Genomic DNA, 23,271 nt, shown 5'->3' with positions numbered 1-23,271 from the left:
GGCCTGTTAACACAGAAATGTATTTTTATTACATTCAAAAGAAAGAAAACAGTAATTGTAAGACCCCTTTATTCCCCTAATTCAGTACCCTCCTCCTGACCCCCTGCACACACACATTCTTTCCTGGTAAAAAGATGGGAGTAAGTGGGTCACCGATTGAGATAATTATCCAGATACTTAAAATAAATTTTAGACGATAGATTCAAAAGTGTGTGTGTGTACTTTTGAGAGATTTATGTCATATGACTTAGAAGAATTTCAATGTTAGTTTCTTTTTAATTTCTTTCCTCTTGTGATAAACATTAGCATTCAAAAGGGACGAAAAGCATATTCTACTAGAATGTTTGCTTCCATCATTTTATGCAAAAAAAATCTTAGCCTTACATGATCTTATTAAGCATATGGAAATATTATGTCAGACTACTTTTTTACTGTAAATAAAATAATTTCTAAATATAAACATGTGTTCTTTTAATGATCATCAAAGTCATTCCAAGGATACATTTCAATTTGTAACCATGTGCATTTTATTTTTAGAGAGCTTTTAACTCTGAATCACTAAATTTCTAATGCATCAAATGACAAATCAATGGTTCCTATTTTAAAGACTCAAATAAAAGATAGTATGATTAAAAAGTGAAGACTTGGCTCACACTTGTAATCCCAGCACTTTTGGAGGCTGAAGCAGGAGGATCACTTGAGTCCAGGAGTTTGAGACCAGCCTGGGCAACACAGCAAGACCCTGCTTCTACTACTTCTACTAAAAATTAAAAATAAAAAAATTAGCCAGGTATAGTTTTGCATGCCTGTAGTTCTTGCTACTCAGGAGGACGAGGTGGGAGGATCATGAGTCCAGAAGTTCAAGGATGCAGTGAGCTGTGATTGCACTACTGCCCTCCAGCCTGGGTGACAAAGTGAGACCCTGTCTCAAAGAAAAAAAAATGAAGACTTAAAAAAAATTATCTGCTGTTTTATACTTTAGTATTGCCATGTTGGTTTTTGGCAAATCACCTTATTTGAAAGTCATTTTAAATAAAAGGGAATCTAAATACAGAATGATTGCATTAGAAATCAGCATATAGCTTTCTTGGTGGGTTAGTGCTGAAAGTGGCCCCACAGGTGCTTCTGGATTCCAGTAATGCTCTACCTGTTTGGGTACTGGTTACACATGCATGCAGAGCTGACATATTTATCTGGACATTTTAGTATGTACTTTATGTTTTCATTCAAGGTAAAAAAATTAAGATGCCCAAATAAAGTCTATGAAACTTGCCGTATACAACATACAAAGTGGGACTAGTAGTATCGTGTACTCTTTATTATTTGATTCCAAATTTAAAAGAATAACTGGGCACGGTGGCTCATGCCTGTAATCCCAGCACTTTGGGAGGCCAAGGCAGGCAGATCACCTGAGGTCAAGACCAGCCTGACCAACATGGAGAAACCCCACCTCTACTAAAAATACAAAATTAGCCAGGCGTGGTGGCACATGCCTGTAATCCCAGCTACTCAGGAAGGCTAAAACAAAAGAATTGCTTGAACCCAGGAGGCGGAGGTTGCAGTGAGCCTATATCGCAGAATTGCACTCCTGCCTGGCAACAAGAGTGAAACTCCGTCTTAAAAAAAAGAATAGACTGAAAAAATTGATAGATTGCTCCAATTTTTAAAAAAAGTTTTCCTATACTCTACCAGAAATGCAGATGTTAAATTACTGCAATTCAAAGGAGTATGTATGTAAATCAATTATATTTGTCATTGAGGTAAAAACAGGACCTTGCCTTACTTTCTGAGTTTCTGAAATGTGGGATCTTTTTTGTCTTAAAGTATATTTTAAACATGATTTTATATACACTGTCTTTTAATGAAATGAAGTATAACTCACTTCTAAGTAAAGCGTTCTTCAAATTTGTTTGTGTGGTTGGTAATAGATGGCTTGTTATTTTTTTCTATGACTTGGATACAATAAGAAATATTTACTTTGCAAATCATCCTTAACAGGTTGCCTCTGCCAGAACAGACGTTCATGGGCTACTGGACAATTGGTCAGGCAAGAAGTGGGATGCAAAAACTCTTGTGTCCAGTGGAAACTCATCATATAGACATAAAGGTTAATATCATCATTATTTTCTCTTAAAATATTGAACCTTATAAATTTTGCTGTATCTTCCCTGGAGATAATCCAAACAATCTCAGAAATGGTTTGTTCTGATGTTATTTTAGCTTCTACTCTAACTTTCTAATCAGGCTGGCCTCTCAGTAGACAATTCCTAAAGGCTAGATAGAATTTCTAAAGAGCTAATTGGGTGATGAGAGTCAGATATGTTACATATTTTCCTAGGAAAGTTGCTCTGTGATATTTGTCTTGTGCTAATAGAATTAAAACTTTGTGCTTTTTGATTTTTGGCCTCTTTTTAGCCACACATTGTTGCCAAGTTCAGTCTTCATGTGAAAGGAAGGGAAAGAACTATCAGTCACTAGTTGCAATAGCAGTCCCTCTAGGTATTTCAAGCAGAAAGGAATTTACTGTGAGAAATTAGATGCTTGTAAAATCATTAGAAAGGGCAGCAGGAACAGAAGTTGAGGGGCAACACTGGACTTGTAATTTCAAGATCAGTATTTCTGCTTCTGCTGTCATCGCTGCTGCTGAGGGCAGCACAGTAGAGCAGCGTCAGCAAACATTTTCTCTAAAGGACCACAGAGTCAGTATTTTAGGCTTTGTAACCATACAGATTCTGTTGCAACCACTCAACTCTGCCATATAGTACAAAAGCAGCCTTGGCAGTACGTAAACAAGTGGAAGTGGCTGTGTTTCACCAAAATTTTATTTACAAAAAAAACAGGCTGTGGGTCAGACCTGGCCTGCAGGCCCTAGTTTGTCAACCCTTAAGTAAGACAAAGTGAAACACACCCAGACATGTGCTAATCTGACTGTTCATTTTTGTCAGAGCCTCCTTGTCTGCCATCACTGCAGGAAGATGGCCACTACCTCTTTTCTGCCTTCCAGATCTCATTCAAGTGCATTTAATTGGCAAAACCTAAATCATTTCCAGAACGCTTTCTATTATTATTATTATTATTATTATTATTATTATTATTATTACTGAGACGGAGTCTTGTTTTGTCACCCAGGCTGGAGTGCAGTGGCCTGATCTCAGCTCACTGCAAGCTCCGCCTCCCGGATTCACGCCATTCTCCTGCCTCAGCCTCCTGAGTAGCTGGGACTACAGGCGCCCGCCCCCACGCCCAGCTAATGTTTTTTATTTTTAGTAGAGAGGGGGTTTCACCATGTTAGCCGTAATGGTCTCGATCTCCTGACCTCTCCTGACCTCGATCACTCGCCTTAGCCTCCCAAAGTGCTGGGATTACAGGCGTGAGCCGGAGCCACTGTGCCTGGCCACCAGGACCCTTTCTAAAGGGAGTATGAGAAATGCAGTTCCTTACTCCCCTAGCCCCCGAGATATAGACTACATAGAAGAGGGGTGGTGGGCAGGGGACATGGATGCCAATATCTAGTCCCAACATTTTTGATTAAGGACTGTAGGGCATGCAAATCACTGGAATTTTGCTTACATCTCTAGCATTCTTTTAAGAAGTCATATCTAAGTACCCAGAGCTAATATTCTTAACATTATTAAATTAGGTACTCTGCTTATATTTATATTGAATAATTATCACCATGTGTGAAATACTCTTTCATACGTAACACTAGTGATTATCAGTAAGTTTGGTTTTTTAAAAAATTTCAAATGCCACATGTTTTGCATTTAATTTAAAATACCCAGGTTTAACCATTACATTTCTGTGTAATGACATAAAAATCCTTCTTCACAATGGAAATGTATCAGGCTCTGGCTCATTCATTTGCAAATTATTCTCCTGGTTTGGACAACTCTGGGTCCTGAGACTTGGAGTTCAAAACTGGCTCTCGCCTTAGGAAGGAATGAAGGAATGGAAATGCTATGGGATTTTACATCTGGTATATTTTGTGAGTGAAAAGAAAAAGTGAGAAATTAAATAAGATAGCGTATGTGAAAGCTTTTATAAATGCAAATGTATGATTATTATTGTTATGAGTACTAAGCCTATCAATAAATTGAAAAAAGAGACAGCAGGATATTAAATACTTGAATTTAAAGTTTATATTTTGGAAGAACTTTAGCTTTTCTACATTTTGGTGACAACCAAAATGTCTTAACTGAGATAACTGCTTTATTATAGGGTCCAGCACTTATAAATATACAGGAGTATCCAATAGAAAGACATGAAGAAAGATCCCTAAACTTTACTGAAGAATGTGCCTCCTGGAGAATACCACTGAATGAAGTTAATATAATCTGTGACATTGCTACATCACATGGTATGTCCGCTTATTCTTTTGATCTTTCCTTACTGCATATGTTTTTTTAAAGGAGGGATTAAAATAATCTCTAGACATCAAAAAGTTTATGATAGACTTGGTGTCTGTCATTCTTGGATTGGATAGCAATTATATGTAATTTAGAACTAATTTCCTCTAACAACCTAACAAAATGCTATTGCGGAATCCACATAAGCACTGCTGAGTTTGTATGCATATGTCTGTTTCTCATTACAATTGTAGCACAAAGTTAAACACACCCAGGCATGTGCTAAAAATAGAAGGGAAAAATAAAAAGGAAAAACATTGGGTTTTTTGGCTCGGATTCCAGTTTGGTGATTACGTGAACCATGAAAGTAGGGCTGGAGTGATTTGCAGTCATTAAACTTCTAATTGTAAAGGATGGCAAATAAAGAATGTGAATTTTTGGCATCCACACTTCTGGACTGTTGCCATTACCTACTGATTCATGCAGTGGGCCCTGGGTACATTTTGGCAGAAGTTCCTCAACTGCTGTCAGTTACTAAGGTGATATAAACAGAAGTGGTGGCTGGGGGAAGGGAGAGAGTCTCTAACTTGACTAAGATGAGAATTGTTGAGGCAAAAATTGGTATCTTGTTTTTCTGCCTATAAGTTCTATTGATATAGTTTATTCTATAAATCTGCCATTTTAAATAAAAATACGTGCTTTTAAAAATATACAGTTTTTTAAAATTGGTAAAAGATAAATGTCAATCTTGTATCTGTATGTTTAAGACAAAGACTGAACTGCATTTAATGCCTGCAAAAAGAGAAAATAGTTAATGACTTTATTCAGGACATTTCTGTTAACACTTTTACTATATTCCCAGTGCCCTATATTACGCAGGAAGATGCTCAATAAATGTTGACTAGAACTTATTTGTGTTGATAATGGAAGCATTATAAAAGATCCATGAATTATAAATTCTGTGGTTCTGATAGTTGACACTGTAACATCTACAGTTTGCATCATCTACTAAAAAAGTGTGTCTTTTTCAGTCCTTCTGTTGACTTGTGTTTCTTATCAGTTAGCTTATTTATTTAAATTTACTGTATCTTTATATATAATATGTGTGATATGTATAGTATGTCATTATATATAATATATAGATATGGTACACATGCACGCACATAGACACACATGTGTTCCCGATTTTTCAGGGTAGTCCCAATTTTTTTTTTTTTTTTTTTTGAGACAGAGTCTGGCTCTGTAGCCCAGGCTGGAGTGCAGTGGCACAATCTCGGCTCACTGCAAGCTCCACCTCCCAGGTTCACGCCATTCTCCTGCCTCAACCTCCTGAATAGCTGGGACTACAAGCGCCCGCCACCACGCCTGGCTAATTTTTTTGTATTTTTAGTAGAGACGGGGTTTCACTGTGTTAGCCAGGATGGTCTCAATCTCCTGACCTCGTGATCCACCCACCTCGGCCTCCCAAAGTGCTGAGATTACAGGCGTGATATAGTCCCAAATTTAAATGACGTATCTTATTGTCATATCTCGTCTTAATTTGGGGTTTGGAAAATATGACCACTGTAAAATAGATACCTGGGTGATAGGTGATGCTGATACCATTTATTATGCAAAAGTAGCTTAATCCCTTGCTTCAACGGTTCCCACATAAGAGATTATGAGAAACTTAGTCCAGAGCCTGGCTACTCAAAAGGGAGGACCTCAAACCAGCAGCATTAGCCTCTCCTGGAAATTTGTTGGAAAGGCAGAATCTGAAACCACACCCCAAACCTCCTGAAGTCTGCAGTTTTATTAGATCCCCAGGTGATTCATAGGCACTTGAAATTTGAAGAAACACTGACTTCTTCAAATGGAAGGAAATGGACTTAGGTACCCAGATTGAAAAGACAGAGATTTTACAGTAAGAAATACTCAAATATGAACAAAAGTTTGGAAAATAAGATCCATAGAGCTAAGATTTTTTAAATGGAATTACTTATTTACAGCTAGAAAATCTTAAAGAGCTAGTAACTGTCTGGAAAATGCAAGATTAGCAGATAGAAGATGTTGACCAACTGGTGTCCATCTGAACCAACAAGAGAACAGACCTTCACTGTAGCACTAAGCATGTTACTGTCATACAAGGAAGAATTTCCTGACATCGAGGATTGTTTAATATTTAATGGTTTTATCACAAGATATTATGACATTCTTTGGGGAACAAATAGATAATCAATTTTTTTCAGATAGATAGTTGTGACCCTATCTACATTTAGGGTCGAAACTAAGTTGCTTGTCATGGTCTTTTCAGCCTAATCAAGCCATGATACAAATCATCTGCTGAGTTCCAACTCCATGTTCCAGCTGTGTATTCATGATTCAGTTTTCACTAGACCTCTTGGCCAATTAGAAAATTGGTTGTCAGCCACAAAATTAACACCTTTTTGTCATTTCAGAAAATGAGCAAAATACTCTCTATGTCGTTACATGCAATCCTGCTTCCCTGTACTTTATGCATATGACTGGGGAAAGTGGCTTCTTTGTGGACTTGTTTGATATCTTCCCAAGAAGAGCCAATGGCATTTGGCACCCTTTTATGACAGTGGCACCGCTGGGAAGTCCTCTCAAAGGTCAAGTGGTTCTCCATGAGCAGCAGGTAATGCACACCAGGCTACAATGATGTGAAGAATGACTTCATGAAAGGCAAGGGTGATTAGAAACCTATAACTGAAAAGATGTGCTGTCATGTTGATCAAGGAGAGGAGCTGGAGGGGATGGGTCAGGAGTTGCATTTTATCAGTACCACAAAGGCAGGCTAATATCTTGCTTTCTCTAGAGACTTCAACATGACCTGTAAATCTAGAAACAGGTAAGTCAGAGTTTTTCAACCTCGACACTATTGACATCTGAGATCAGATGATTCTTTGTTATGAAGCGTCCACTCACTTTGGGGAGATAGACAAGTAAACCAACAAATGAACATGCCCGTTTCAGGTAATGAAAATTGTTACATATAGAAACAGACTAATGTCCAAGGGAGTGATGGGGATGGGGTAGGAAGAATTGAGAAAGTGATGGTATTAAAAAGAGTGCTGAGATACCACCTTTTAGGAGATGACATTTTATCTGAGACCTGAATGACGTTTTTTGGTAGACACAGCCATGTAAATACACCAAATGGAACACAGTGAGATCCATCAGTATCTAATGATGCTCAAGTCTGTCCATCATTACTATGGATTAGTGCACTAAGATTATACTAGTGACAAGCACAGATGCCCGGAGTCAGGCTAAAAATAACTCCAAACAAAACATATAGATCCGAAGACAGATTTCAATTAGTGAGAATTCTAAAGGTCTAAGTTAATCTATATAATACCAATAGAAAGGAGCCTAATGTTTTTGTATACCTATTATCAACTAGTATATACCAAGTACTACACTAAACATATTATTCATTCAACAAATATATATCATGTGCCTCCTATTGAGGATACTGCAGTGACCAAAAATACCCAAAAACTCTTGTCCTCAAAAGCTTACATTCTGATGTAGGAAGATAGACAGTAAGCAAAATAAGTAATTGTGTCTTAAATTAGAAGGTGAGAAACAACAGGGAAGAAGATTGCAATTTAAAATAAGGCAGGCAGGGATTGCCTAATTGGAAGGGGGATATTTAAACAAAGATTTTAGAGAGGTGAAGAGGAGAACAGGTATCTGGAAGAAGAGAGTTCTAGACAAAAGGAATAGTAGGTTTAAAGGCCCAGAGGCTAGAAACATGCCTCTTCATCTTTAAAGAAGTGTAATGGGGAAGACTGAATAAGAGGGAAGTGCTGGGCGCGGTGGCTCACACCTGTAATCCCAGCACTTTGGGAGGCTGAGACAGGCAGATCATGAGGTCAGGAGATCGAGACTATCCTGGCTAACACGGTGAAACCCCGTCTCTACTAAAAATACAAAAAATTAGCCGGGTGTGGTGGCGGGCGCCTGTAGTCCCAGCTACTCGGGAGGCTGAGGCAGGAGAATGGCATGAACCCGGGAGGTGGAGCTTGCAGTGAGCCGAGATTGCACCACCGCACTCCAGCCTGGGCGACAGAGCAAGACTCTGTCTCAAAAAAAAAAAAAGAGGGAAGCAGGAGGAGGTGAGATAAAGAGGTTACACTGTGGATTGGAGTAGGGGCAAAGTGAAGGGCGTGGTGAGAAGCAGGCTGTGTAGAGTAGGGGTCCCTAACGCCCAAGCCACAGACCAGTATTGGCTCCTGGCCTGTTAGGAACTGGGCTGCACAGCAGGAGGTAAGTGGTGGGCAAGGAAGCATTGCTGCCTGAGCTCCACCTCCTGTCAGATCAGCCACAGCATTGCATTTTCATAGGCCCATGAGCCCTATTGTGAACTGCGCATGCAAGATATCTAGGTTGTGCGCTCCTTGAAGAACCTAATGCCTGATGATCTTAGATAGAACAATTTCATCCTGTAACCACCCCACACCCCCACACAGTCCCCACCCCACCTCTCCAGTCATCGGACAGTTTTCCACGAAACTGCTCCCTGGTGCCAAAAAGGTTGGGCACCACTGGTGTAGAGTCTTGTAGGCCGTTGAAGTTTCTGGATCCTGACTATGAGTAAAAGGGGAAGACAGGAGGAGGTTTTGAACAGGGAGCTAGCATGATTAAAGGATTTCTCTGGGTGCTCTGTGTGAATAGTCTGTAGGTGCTAAGGCACAATGAGGGAGAGTAGTTAAGAGATATGGTGGTTTGGAGGAGGATGGGGCTCATAAGCAATGACAGATTCTAGAAATATTTTGAAGGTAGAACCAACAGGATTTCCTAACAATTCCAATATATGGGGTCAGAGAGAGTATAACGGACAACCGTAAGATTTAGGGACTGAGCAACTTGAAGTTACCATTGACTAAGATGGGGAAGGAATCAGTTTGGGAGGGAAGCTCAGATGATATTAGATTCAGTTTGAGATGTCCATTAAATATCCACATAGATGATAAGACTGGAGTTCAATGGAGAGCTTCTACCAGGATATACAAGCTTGGGATTCATTAACAAATAAATGTTCTTTAAAGCCATGAGACTGAAAGAACTCACCAAGGAACTGAATGTAGAGAACAGAATTTCAAACACTAAGACTTGGGGCAGTAAAATTTTAAGAAATCAGGAAGATGAGGAAGAATCAATGATGGAGTTTGAAAATGAGTGACCAGTAGAGTAGATGGATAAACTGAGGAGTGTGTTATCCAGGAATGCAAGTGATGAATGTCTCAAAGATAAGGATCAATTGTTAAATGCTGCCAACATAACACGTAAGAGATTGCTTACTTACTCATGTTATTCTTCCAACTGCCCAGTGAGGGTAGCTCTTAGCCACATTTACATATGAGAGGACTGAGGCTCAGACTTCAAATAACTTGTCTGGCAGGGACATAGTAGAACTGAAATTCACAGCAGATTGGTTTGACCCTACCAGAATTAAACATCACCTACTCTCTCCCTCACTACAGATTTGGGGAAAAAGATTAGTTTGAAAACTTAACAAGTACTCATAATAGGAAAATATTTTTTAAATGCAGTGTTGTTACTTATGAATATTTAAAGAGCAAAGTGCTACCAAAAATAATACTTTCACTAATCAAGAGAAAAGTATTGCATAATATGTCAGTAGTTCATTGAGGAAATAAGTCAACGTTAACTTTAGTCCGTGCCTTCAGAAATTATCATAAATTCTGAGTTATAAGTATTTTTCTGATTTTGTTTTTACTTTTTTATTTTTACTTTTACTTTCTCCTAGGAGCAGAATTTATAAATATCCAGATATTGTTTATAAAAGTTTATGTCCTGAAAATTGGAATGAGGGTTTTACTTTATAGATTTTCAACGAAGTATTGATGCCATTGAATTTAACTCTGTAGCCAAAACTATCTGTCATAAAAGGTACATGATATCTTGGTGGTCTGTAATTTAGTAAGTCAGTCAAATTTGGATGAGACTACATTTGGAATATTTATTTAAACAGTCCTGCCACATTTTCAACTGTCAAATTCACTGTCAAATTTACATACACAAATTCTTTAATAAAAGTGCCAGATTTGTAGGTTCTCAGCAAGAGTTTTATTTTCTCAAAAGATCCAATTATTTGGTAACATTGCTAATTAATACTCTGTTTAATTTCAATTACTTTCATGGAAGAAAATCTGATTTTCATTGTGAAGCTGTGCTTGACTTCCATAGCCAGCACCTTGCCTCCTTATATGCTGCCTTGCTTATCCCTTTGGCCACAGTTTCAAGTTTTCCAGAAAACTGCTTCGGAACCCTGAGCAGACCTGCACACCTTGTCTGTATACTTCCACTCTACCTGTCCTCTAAACTGCCTTCTCTTTTCCCAGAGAGGGTATCTTAACTATTTTATAATATACCCCTGTCAAGATGTCAGACCTGTACAATTCCATGTGAACAGCACAGAGCTGTGAAATTTAACAACTGATAAATAATTCTAGTAGAATGAAAAATAAGTAGACTGCCATCAATTCCTTCTTCTTCATTCTACCCTAGCTAAAAATGAAGCAAAAATATTGTAGAAAAGTACTTCCATGAATTCGGCTATTCCTTGTCTTCTTAATATAAATCTTTGCTACAGATGCATGTCCCTGGTTAGTTTAAGAAGTTGTTCAAAAATTCCTTGCTAAAATAAAATCTTAAGTAAGGAAAGGGAAACTTTGCCATGCCTAAAAATAAAGACCCTCCCCTTCCCCCACTCCCCATGAGATTATTTATTACATCTGTACAAAGTTTAGAATTTCAGATTTAGGGACATTGAGGTCATCCAGAGGTTACTTTTCTCCCAGTCAAATACAAACATAATAAAATTGCTCACTTGCGTCTCCTCCCTGCCCCCCTTAAAGGAGTGCCAAAGCCACAGTTACATGTACTCATGTGTGACGCAAAATTCTATTTTTAAACCCAGACAGAATCTATCATTAGTCATTTACAGAAGGAAACCATTAACATCTAAAAAGATGGAGCAACAGAACTCCTTCATGTTGCCAATTGCTTATAAACTAATTCTAAATACAGCAGTGGCTGGAAATATATGTTTTCTGTCACTTAGAAAGATATAGTTTTTCAGTTCACTTACGCCATGTTATGAATATATAAGTATTAGACCCTAAAAAGGTAGAAAAATGGAAGACGATACTAACTTATTTTTATGCTTGATCATATTTGTTTAATCAACTGCTTATTCTTATGCTTACTCATTTTTAGGCATGAAATATTTTTAGGACTTCCTTTTGCTTACAAAGGCTAATATTATCCCAAATTGCTTAAGTGCTAAGAATTCATTTTAATGTTGTACATACTTATTATACAAGAAAGATTTTTTCCATCAAAAAATACTTATTCAAAAAATATTTAATCTAGAATGGAGATTGTAAATTTTTAACTTAATTTTATTTTTTTCTTAAGGAAAACTCTAAGGTATCATTACCATTTTCAAAACTGTCAAGCAGTGGTGAATGATACTTGTTATATGTTAATTTTTAAAAGAATATTTCTAACACACATTCTTAATGGAGAATTATATCTTACACAGAATGATGCATTCTAAGGGTGATGTTTATGAAAGAAATTAAAGCTTTGTTAACATGCTCAGTAAAATTTTTTAATACATCTAAAAATCAGAGTATATGGTGTGAAGTGAGTTATATGGTGCAAATACTATTTTAATTCTTGAGCACTTCCATAAAATTAGCTTGTAAAATAAAATTAAAACCACACTGAGATGCTAGATTTGCAGATGAATCATTCATTTTTTAACATTTCTTCTTATTTCTCTGACTAAATTATATGACAGAAGGCAAGGGTCATGATTAATTCATTGTTGTATTCTTTATATGTTAAATATAAGCTCCTCAATAAATATTATGGAATAAATGAACAAACACTTCACATTTTATTGTCTTCTATATTTTTCAAAGTTTGTATTAATTATTCATGTGCTTTGTGACTTTATCTTCTCCAAAAGAAATTCTTCTTGAAATGAAAAGTTCACAAGAGTTAGGATAACTGGAGGAGCCCCAAATATAAAATAAAATAAAACAAAGAGAGAAAAGACACCTGCATAACAATGAGGTCTGACAAATAACTTGCAGGTACTTTTTTGCAAACCTGTTAGTCTAATCTTCAAACTTCTTTATATTTTAACTGAAAAACCAACTTCTTTGCATCCCTTTAAAATATTTAATTTTTTCTGGGTTTCTCAATGTTAAGTTTTTATTTCATGTATTTCAGTTCATATATTTCAACACATAAGGTTTATTTATTTTCTTAAAAAAAATCCTAATTACTGAAAGATTACATCATTGCATAGCTATGACTAATAATGCTGCAGAAATCTGTTGTTTGTACTTTATTGTAGCACCAGTTATAAAGGTCCTTGAAGCTTGGTGAATTTCTAAATGAAGGAACACTCATTACTAGCTAGTTTCTTGGAGTCCTGCATATTTCTTGCCAACTCATCTTTATATCTATTTTATACCTGTTTTCTAAATTGAACCTGGATTTGTGAAAAAGATAAGTAAGATTTAATTATGCACAATATAAGAGAGCTTTCAACAGAGCATTCTCTAAGTATAATTTTGGTACAGGTAGATGAACTTCTTAAAATCATCAACCTTTGTAATTTCGTTATTACTAGATAATAAAACAGAATCATGGTTCAACTAGCTTATATTTAAAAGGGAATAGTTTTTACATAAAAATATTTAAAGAGAATACCTTCTGCATCACATATTTAGAAATGTCTTCATAAAACCACCAAAAATTTTAAATTCTTCATTAAGAAAAATCATTTAATGTCTTTGTGATATTTCTTAAGTATTACAGTATTGTCTTTGTTTTGATTTATCACTATAACCTTCATTGTCAGGTTGCCAAGAGGTTGCCGCTTTAAAAAAAAAAAAAAAAAAAAAAATTCTTGAACTTTTCACTGTTTTTATCATTTGCAGAGTGATGTTATCCTGTTGTTAGATACCACTGGCCAGGCCCTTCGTCGCCTCATCCTCCCTTCAGAGAAACTTACATCTAAGAAACCTTTCTGGTGGAACAAAGAAGAAGCTGTAAGAAACACCACATTTGTCCAGCAAATTGCCAAGGATTTCTATAGCTTTCTAACCAGAAAGATGCATGCATGCCCATCCCTTTAAGTGCCTGTGGTTTGTTGTAATGCACAAGAGAATTTCCTGTTACGCACATATAGATTTTAACATGATATATATAACCATAGATATGTGTATAATTAAATATCAATAACTTCTTTTTATGACATTATACTTGCATGAAGATTGGCCAGGACTGGACTAACAAGAGAAAATTAAAAAGTATTTGAATATGGTATTTTTAACAAATTTCTGATCATGAAGTCAATTTAACCTGTTTTCCAGTTATGTAGTTAGGTTTTGGATTTATATAAAACTGTGAGTATGCTACCTAATTTCCTCTACTAGACAAATACGTGTTTTAGTTTATTAACTAAATTAAACTGGTAAGTAAATAGTTTAGGTCAACACAAGAGAATTTATTCTGCCATTCAGAAAAAAATAATGGTTTTAAAATAAGGTTTACCCTCTGCCCTGCAAGTCAGCACACTTAGGTCTTAAAAGACTATGAAAAAAGTTATTTTTTAAAATGTCATAAGTGTTTCCTAATATAAGAAAGAAATTATTTCCCATGTGTTTATTTTATGGTGTAAATTCCATGGTTAATCATCAGATAGCCTGTTACTTCTTAACAATGTTTGGTGTTGTTTTTAAAAATTTATTCTGAAGAGGTTTTAGTACATAGTTCACAGTAAATTTTGATATATAGTTTAATCCATTTTACCATAAGAGTCTTAGAGTAGATAAATAGATAGCTTGTTTGAGAATTATATGTTTTACAAGTTGAAGAACTTTATTTTATTTAAGGGGAAGTAGCTAAAGAGAGACATAACTGTATCTGACACATTTAATGTGAATATCTTGTTTTATTTTGTCTTTAGGAAACTTATAAAATGTGTAAAGAATTTTCACACAAAAACTGGCTGGTATTCTACAAAGAAAAAGGGTGAGCTCTTTATTATAGAAGACTTAAACTGAAGTTCTTATTTGGCCCATTCTATTTCCTGTTTTGATTATACGTGTTTACTATAAAGTGAATGTAACCAAATTATGAATGTTTTAATATAAAAGTAACTTTGCCCACATTGCAGAATACTGAGAAACAGACATAAGAAAAGCTAATGCTCACAATTCCATGACATAGCCACTACTAACATGGCAATGGTCACTGCTTTCCATTATTTTTACTTATACACACCCTGACATAGTGTAGAATTTTGCATATCTGTTTTTTTCAATTAACATTTTTCTACATTATTACTCAGTCTTAAAAACATTCTATTTATGGGTTGCATAATGTATCATAAAATGATTATGCCAGATTACTCAACCATCATCCTCACCATTTCCTTTCAGATACAGTTTTCTTCTTTTCCAGGAACAGCCTGACTGTGCTGGATGTTCTAGAAGGGCGAACTCACACCATCTCACTTCCCATCAATCTCAAGACAGTTTTCCTTGTAGCAGAGGACAAATGGCTTCTGGTGGAGAGCAAAACAAATCAGTGAGTGGCTTTATGTAGTGTATCATGGAGTATGTTGTAGCTCAATCTTATTTATCAATTCTCCATCATCTTTACTGTTCTGTCTTTCCTGTGTCTGTCTTTTAGCAATTTCTGTGTTTGGCAGCATCTCTATATATGAGACTTATAAGAAGTGAGGAGGGGAGAAAAAATAAATGTCACTTCTCAGAAAATGGCATTGAAATTAACAGTTAAAAAATCATGACTTTTTCATATGATCCATATTTATCTGGGCTTTTTCCTTTTTGTTCATTGAGAATTCACTGTATTCTTGCCAAACTGGAAATACTTCAAAGTAGATTTTCCCTTCAAAGAGCCACAGTCCCCATCCTTAGAGCTGTTGCCTTTTTGTAAATTCACAGAGTTCACACCTTAGAAGTTTCTTTCTCTTTTTATCTTGTGTATTCTGGTTTGGATGTGGTTATGTTTATGTTTTTGTTTTCTGACCCATCGGACTGTGCAGTTCTTGATGAAAGACAGTGTCAACTTTGAGCACCTTCCCTCATGCACAGCTCCACTAGCTAAGTGCAGACTCTTTCTGCCCCTCTGCTGACAAGCAGAAGTAGCTCATTGCAGAGGATTTCTGTCTATATATACATCCATATTTTAGAAATGTTAAAAATGAGTAGATCAAGGAGATTACAGTTGTGAGGGCATCTGTCTCTTAGCTGATCACAAATCAGAAGTCATGCTCCCCCTTCCTGGCTGATCAAAGAGTTTTATCAAGAGAGGGCTACATGATAATAAGAGTGTACCCCATTCGAGTTGCTTTCCTCCCCCCACCACAACCCTTTCTCTTATAGGAAGCACTGGATTTTTGCTTCACGTTGTGCCCTGCTCTTTAACACAAGTGTTGAGAAGTTATTTGTTAATTCATGATGAAACTCTAAAACTTCAAATTATACTGGAACTATAAAGAAGAGGCTGAAGATAATCTAATTTTTCTTAGTCTGGCCTTATGACTATTAGAAAAAGAAAAATTTCACTTGAGCTAGATGTTTTGTTTGTTTGCAGGAAATATCTTTTAACTAAGCCTGCACACATCGAGTCTGAGGGTAGTGGGGTTTGCCAGTTGTATGTGCTGAAAGAGGAGCCGCCCAGCACGGGGTTTGGAGTTACACAAGGTAAATACTATGTCATCTGTGTTTATGACTGTGTGAGTGCATGCTTGTACACATACTAAGCTCTAGAATCATTTAAGAACAAAACACCAGCCTATGTTAAGTTTACACCAAAAGAAAAAACTTAGTCACTACACCAGAAACAGTAAATAAGAATCTACTATCTCAAATTGTCATAAGGAAGTTCACTGTTGTAAGCTCTGTCCTTGAATTTTTTTAACTGAGAAATCAGTATTTTTATTTTTTTACATTTAGATTGCAAGTCTAATTTAGGATAACATCTTTCTTTCTACAGACTATTGGGATTTCTACTTAATTTATCACAGTTTTGGGGGATGAATAGTACTTATGAAAAAAATCTAAAACATACCATTGCCAACACTTGGTTGGGTCAGTTTTCACATCTTTTCTACAGGAAACTATTAATTATAGTATTTATTCCTAATAAAATTTTGAATTCTATAAATACTTGAAATCACTTTGGGAAGATGTCTTGGTTATAAAAACAGCATTTTTTTCAAACAAAAGCCCATGAATGTAATTTAAAGTGTTTCCTCTTTTTTAACTTGTTCTTTTCCATTTGACTTGTCGAGAATAAAATCTTGCAAGAAATTAATTCCTGGAGCATTTCCGGAGCATATGGTGTCTAATGTTTGTCTGATGCTTTTCAGAAACAGAGTTCAGCATACCTCATAAAATTTCCAGTGATCAACTATCATCTGAACATCTAAGTTCAGCTGTGGAACAAAAGATTGCCTCTCCCAACAGAATTCTCTCAGATGAGAACAATTATGCTACAATAGTTGTTGGTTTTCCAGATCTCATGGTAAGCACCCATTTTTTAAATTATTGGATAAATATTTCTTTCCCTCAATTTGACCTATAATCTGTAAGCCTGTTTGAGGGGTAATTAAAAACATGATTTCCTGGTAAACATGTTGGATCAAGTCTGCCTTCCAAATCAGTCAGTAGAAAATATGTTGTACCTAAATAGTTTCATTACACTTTAAAATTAACATTGAAAGTGTAATGCGATGATAAGAAAATTTGGTAGGGGGAAACGAGTATTCTCCGTATGTGGGAGTTCATGTAATACAGTTTAAATGCTTCACCTTCCAATGGTAATTTTCTATCATGTCTTCTAGAATTTTTTAAAGTTAATTATTTTTCCATCTACACATTCTGTTTATTTATTTATTAACTTTTATGTTCAAGTGTACGTGTGCAGGTTTGTTATATAAGTAAATTGCATGTCACAGGGGTTTGTCGTACAGATGGTTTGGTCATCCAGGTAATAAGCATAGTACCTGATAGGTAGTTTTTTGATCCTCACCCTCCTCCCACCCTCCACCCTCAAGTAGGTGTCAGTGTCTGTTGTTCCCTTCTTTGTGTCCATATGTCCTCGGTGTTTCGCTCCCGCTTGTAAGTGAGAACATGCGATATTTGGTTTTTTTGTTCCTGTGTAAAGTTAAATTTGTTGAATTGTCATTATTGTAGATTAAAATTTTTAACAGTCATGAAGATAGATTTATTTTCCATTGAGTTTTGCTCCAATTTATCATATCTTTGCAGCATCCAGATTATAGAATAATGGCTAATTGTCTCAATTGATTTTTCTCTTAGATGGGCCCTTCTGTTATCTACTGTTACCTATAAAGGAGAAGCTATTTGAATTGACTTTAGGTGAAACTGGGCAACATCTTCCTCTGATGGAAATGTGGGGAAGTTAATATAAAACTTATTTCAGTCCAAGTTGCCATCTAATAACCTTAGATGTAGCTCCCTGTGTTTTGAGTAAGCATTTAATTTTTGTAATTTCCTTTGTGGCTTTTAGATGGGATGATAGAATTATTTAAAGGTAAAAATATGGGCTGTACTTGACAGTACTCTAATTTTGTATGCCTCAAAATTTTAATATAGTTAATGAATGCTGGGTACTTCAGGATATGAGATTTGAAATCTAAAACTCAGTGGATAATATGTGGCTTGGGACTCTGATATATGTTTTCCTAATTATCAAGTAAAAAGCATCGCTATCGTATAATTCAAAATGAAATGTTATTGAAATACAGTGTTTACAGCAGCCTTGATATAAAAGAGATGTGTTTTATATGCTTTCTACAATGTTTGCTGCTATAAAAAACTTGGAACTTTTTCTGGAGGTAAAACTATTTTAAAAATTGGTCTTCTAATTACCTTCTTATGATTGAAGAAATCAATATAGAAGTATAATGTTATTATAAAAAGAAAATAAAAGCTAAGTTAAGGCACTGTTTGTATTAACCTTGTAGAAATTCTTACAGCCTTTAAGACTAGTGACCTTGTTAAATTAAAAGCTATATCCCTGCTTCTTCGTGTGGTACCTACCACATAGGAGGTATTTAATGAGTATTTGTTAAATAGAAGATTAGAGTCAGCTAGACAGCCTTTAAGATGACAATAAGATTTTTAGGCCACAACACAACAGGCAGTGTGCTACTCTAAGCCCTTTCATACATGATAGTTAATTTTTACAACAATTCTATGAGGTTTTACAAATGAAACAACAGAAACAGAGAGAGCTTATATCCCCTAGGCCACAAAGACTCTAAGCAATGGGATTTGAGCTCAAGTGTGACTAGCCAGCCCTCTAACACACATCCTTTTTACCACACCACTCTGCCTTCTTGCTTTATGTGAACTTCTTTGGATTCTCTATTAAACTATTGACAAATGAGTATGCTACCTCTTATTAACTTTTTCATGGAGTTATCAGTGGCATCTAAATTATTACTAATATAACTTTTAAAATCTAATACCAAATAGCTATAAGAATCTATAGCAAATATCATCCTCAATGGTGAAACATTAAAAGTATTTCTTTTCTATTCTCATTAGAAATAAAACAAGGATGCCCACTGTTACCACTTCTATTAAACATGGTAATAGTGTCTTAGACATAATATATAAAGAGAAAATTGATAAACTGTGCTGCATCAAACTTTAGAATTTGAGCTCTGTTAAAAGACACTGTTAAGAGAATGAAAAGACAATCTACAGACTGGGAGAAAATATTTGCAAACCACCTTTCCAACAAAAACTGGTATCTAGAGTCTATAAAGCTTCTTAAAACTTAACAGTCAGAAGGCAAATAGCCTAATTTTACAAATGAACAAACAGTAGGCCAGTGTGAGTTATCAAAGATCAGAGCCCAAGCAAGGTAAGGGCATCTATGATGGGGAGAGGTAACCATTAGTGATGGGCATTAAGCCCGAGCAGGATGAAGATGGCATTCCTGTGCAGGGGCAGCCTGGAGTGGGATGTAGGAGCCCAAGTAAGGTGAAGTATGTGTCCCTGTGTGAGTGTGGCCCCATATGGGCTGTCAGGACCCAAGCAGGGAGAGTGGAGCATCTGCCCAGGGAATAAGGTTAGTGGTGGAGATGGGAGATGGGTCACATACAGCAAGAAAGTAAATATATGAAGGGTAACAAAATACATTAAGGATAATGAAAACAAATTTTTAACTGTTAGAGAGGGGAATTACAGATACTGAAAGGAAGAAAACTAGAATGAACCATGTAGTTATTAGATTAAAATTGGATATATTTTTGTGAACTCATAGATTTCAATGTATTTAGGTAGATATAGAAGTAAAATTAAAGATAAATGTGAAAAAAAAATGAGCAAAATACTTGAACAAACGCTTAACCAAAGAGGATAGAGGGATGGTAAATAAGTACATGAAAAGTTATTGGACATCATTAGTCATTAGAGAAATGCAAATTAAAACCATTATGAGATACTAGTACCTACCCATTAGAATGGCTAAAATAAAAAAAAACACTGACAATACCAAGTACTGACAAGGATGCAGAGAGCTAATGCAACTCATTGCAAGGGCAAACAATAACCAGAACATCTCTGAAGAAGGACCAGACAGAAGTACTCTTCCTAATAAACTTCAAGGTTAATTATAAAACTTCAGTAACTAAGACCATGTGTTGGCCTGGGAATAGAAAAACACACAGTAGAACAAAATGCAGTGCCCAGAAACAGATACATGCATATAAACTGTGTTTTATGATACTGTTGCTATGGGCAAAAGTTAGTGGTATTTGGACAATAAGCTATACATATGAGGAGAGGATGACTGCAGATCCCCACTTCGTACCATTCACAAAAATTAATTCCTGATAGGCTAAGGACTTAAATGTGAAAGATAAAGCCTTAAAACTTTAGAAAAAGCATAAGAAAATATCTTTATGATCTTAGGAAGCATAAATACATATGTGGTAAAAATCTAAAGTAAAACAAGGGAAAAATAACACAAAATTCCAAAAGAGTTAAATCTAGGGGGGAGAGAGAGAGAGAGAATGACCGGGAAGGGGCCCAATCACTTTTGAAGCCATCCCAGGGCTTTAAAAATGCTAATTATGTTCTATTCATTATGTATATGTGTTTATTTTTTAACTAATTCCTATATTTCTTCTGTTTAGTTGTAATTGATTTCAAGATAAGAAATTTAACGTGTATATTTTACACTTGTCTGAAAATTATGATTATTGACAAAGCAGCTACCACTTGTACCACGTCCAGATGACTTTATTTATTTTTGTTTGTTTGTTTAACACACGATCTCCTCAGCCTCCTGAGTAGCTGGGAATACAAGCATGTGCCACGACGTCTGGCTGATTTTTGTATTTTTTGTAGAGATGGGGTTTCACCATATTGCCCAGGCCAGTCTCAAACTCCTGAACTCAAGTGATCCACCAACCTTAGCCTCCCAAAGTACTGGGATTACAGGCATGAGCCACTGCACCCAGCCAGGAATTTGATTTTCTTATACCTGTGAAACATTAGTTTCCCCCCTAGTATCTGCTTAAAGGTCTGCATTGTTAAGGTTGTGGTGAATGTAGTATATGGTACTTCAGTACTTTAATCTCTTTTTTTCAGTCACCCAGTGAAGTTTATTCTTGGAAGAGACCATCATCTTTGCATAAACGAAGTGGCACTGATACATTGTTCTATAGCGGAAAGAAGAAAAGTGGGACTCCAAAACAAAGCAATTGTGTGACTCTTTTAGATTTGAATCAGGTTGTGAGGATTTTACCCCCAGGAGAAGTCCCTCTAAAAGATATCTACCCAAAAGGTAAGAAGGAACTCACCAAATCCTAATTTACAAAGGTGGTTTAAAGTAGCTCCCTTTTGGTAGAGGATATTTAATTTATCTTTATCATTCCATACTTATAAAAACTTGATCATTCTGACCAGTTTAGAAGTAACTAAAAAGACCTCTCTGTATTCAGAAAGTTCTTACTCATTTTCAGTGTGAGGTTGTGGCCACTGCTGTTAGAACTCATCTTCATTTATTTTACAATATATACAATAACTTTACCTAAAAGATGTTTTCACAGAGGCTTGTAAAAACTCTTAGTGTATTAGGCATAGAAACTGAGGCCTGCCTTTTGTCTTAAACTCCTAAGACTGAAAGTCAGGGACTTATTATGCAGACTGATTCACTTAACAGCACTCTCAAAGTCAACTTATTTTTATTACTGTATAAAATATCCAATTCCTGGGCTGATCTCCTCTCCTCATATTAGTTCACTTACTCCTTAAAACCCCATCCTATTGTTAGCATGCTCTCTAATTCGTACATGAAGATATTCTGACACAGAACCAAAATAACTGGCCCAGGATCACGCCACCAGTGGACAACAGTGCCCAGATTTGCACCACAATCTTCTAATCCCAAGTTTAGAGCTATTCTTACTGAACCACACTGGCGTTCATCAAAACAGATAACTGTGAAAAAGTTTGATCATTGATTCATTGACTTTTTTTTTTTTTTTTTTACATCACAGTGGTAGTGATATATTATCTTGTGTCTATATTCATTGTATTAGTGTGGACTTCACAAATATAATGCTAAATGTATTATAATAATCTGTAACAGGATTTGAAAAGTTCTGATTATATGATAATATTTGGAATTAGTTTCTTCCAAACTGAAACTCATGGAAAATAAATCACCATTTCCTTAAAATGTTTTTTGTGGTAGAAGAGGCAGATGAATAAACTGACAATTGTAGTACAGTGTAATAAGATAGGAATATTCACAAGGTGATATATAAACACAGCGGAGAAGTTTACAATCCATACTGGAGATTATGAGTTGACTCTTGAAAGATGAGAGTTAATCAGTTGAAGGATTTGGTCCAGGAAAGGGGTGCTCCTTGTGAAAGATGCAAGGACTTGGCAGAGCATTCCAGGAATTACAAGAAGTTATGTAGCAGAGTTTAGTGCACCTTCATTCACCCAGAAATCTTCGGCTCACCTTGATACCTCTTCTCCCTCATCCTCCACATCTCATCCATCAGCAATCTCCATGTCCTGATACACAGCCTTGCAAATATATCTTGTATCCACCCACTTGTCTCCAGTTCTGTAACCAATATCCCATCCAAAGCACCACCATCGTACACTGGAATGTTGCCATAACCTTCTGATATTGTTACCTCTTCCACTGTTTTCCCCTCCTACCCTTCTCCACACATCAGACAGGGTGATGTTTTTAAAGTACAGTGTACATTGGTTCTTAAGCTCAGTTTGTATACAGTAAAATTCACCATTTCTAGTGTATAGTTCTGTGAGTTTGGCAGACACAGTTGGATAACCACTACCACACTTGATATAGAAGAGTTTCATCACCCCAAAAACTTCCCCCATTCCATTTTGTGGTCAATGCCTCCACTTACCTACAACTTATCACTGACCTGATTTCTGTTCTTATAGATTTGCCTTTACCATATTATAATATAAATGGAATCATACAGTATGTGGTCTTTTGAGTCTGACATCTTTCAATTAATACAGTGCATTTGAGAATCATTTATTTATTATTTATTTATTTTTAATGTTATGTGTGTACCATTAGTTTTTGTTTGTTAGTTTGTTTATTGCCAAATGGTTGCCTATTATATGGATGTACCACAGTTTGTTGATCCATTCACAAGGTGATATATTTATTGGTTGTTTCCAGTTTTGGGCAATAAAGAGTAAGGCCACTATGAACATTTGTGGGCAGGTTTTTAAGTGAACATAAAGTTTTGCTTCTTTTGAGTAAATGCCTAGGAATGGCATTTTTGCATCATATGATG

The 23,271-nt window shown here is 35.9% G+C and overlaps 1 protein-coding gene across 2 annotated transcripts in view; it reads left to right on the top strand.

Moving 5' to 3' along the window:
- VWA8 (von Willebrand factor A domain containing 8) overlaps positions 1-23,271 on the top strand; it is a 381,976-nt gene that overhangs the window by 246,715 nt on the left and 111,990 nt on the right. For both annotated transcript variants that reach the window (XM_007960236.3, XM_073013736.1), the window contains 9 exons: positions 1,999-2,107; positions 4,219-4,357; positions 6,785-6,984; positions 13,340-13,450; positions 14,371-14,435; positions 14,868-14,993; positions 16,026-16,135; positions 16,804-16,958; positions 21,065-21,260. In XM_007960236.3, coding sequence (XP_007958427.3) covers positions 1,999-2,107; positions 4,219-4,357; positions 6,785-6,984; positions 13,340-13,450; positions 14,371-14,435; positions 14,868-14,993; positions 16,026-16,135; positions 16,804-16,958; positions 21,065-21,260 — 1,211 coding nt within the window. The remainder of the gene's footprint in view (positions 1-1,998; positions 2,108-4,218; positions 4,358-6,784; positions 6,985-13,339; positions 13,451-14,370; positions 14,436-14,867; positions 14,994-16,025; positions 16,136-16,803; positions 16,959-21,064; positions 21,261-23,271) is intronic.

The sequence above is a fragment of the Chlorocebus sabaeus genome, chromosome 3, assembly GCF_047675955.1.
Source record: "Chlorocebus sabaeus isolate Y175 chromosome 3, mChlSab1.0.hap1, whole genome shotgun sequence".
Lineage (NCBI taxonomy): Eukaryota > Metazoa > Chordata > Mammalia > Primates > Cercopithecidae > Chlorocebus > Chlorocebus sabaeus.
This window is presented reverse-complemented; position numbering and strand designations above follow the sequence as displayed.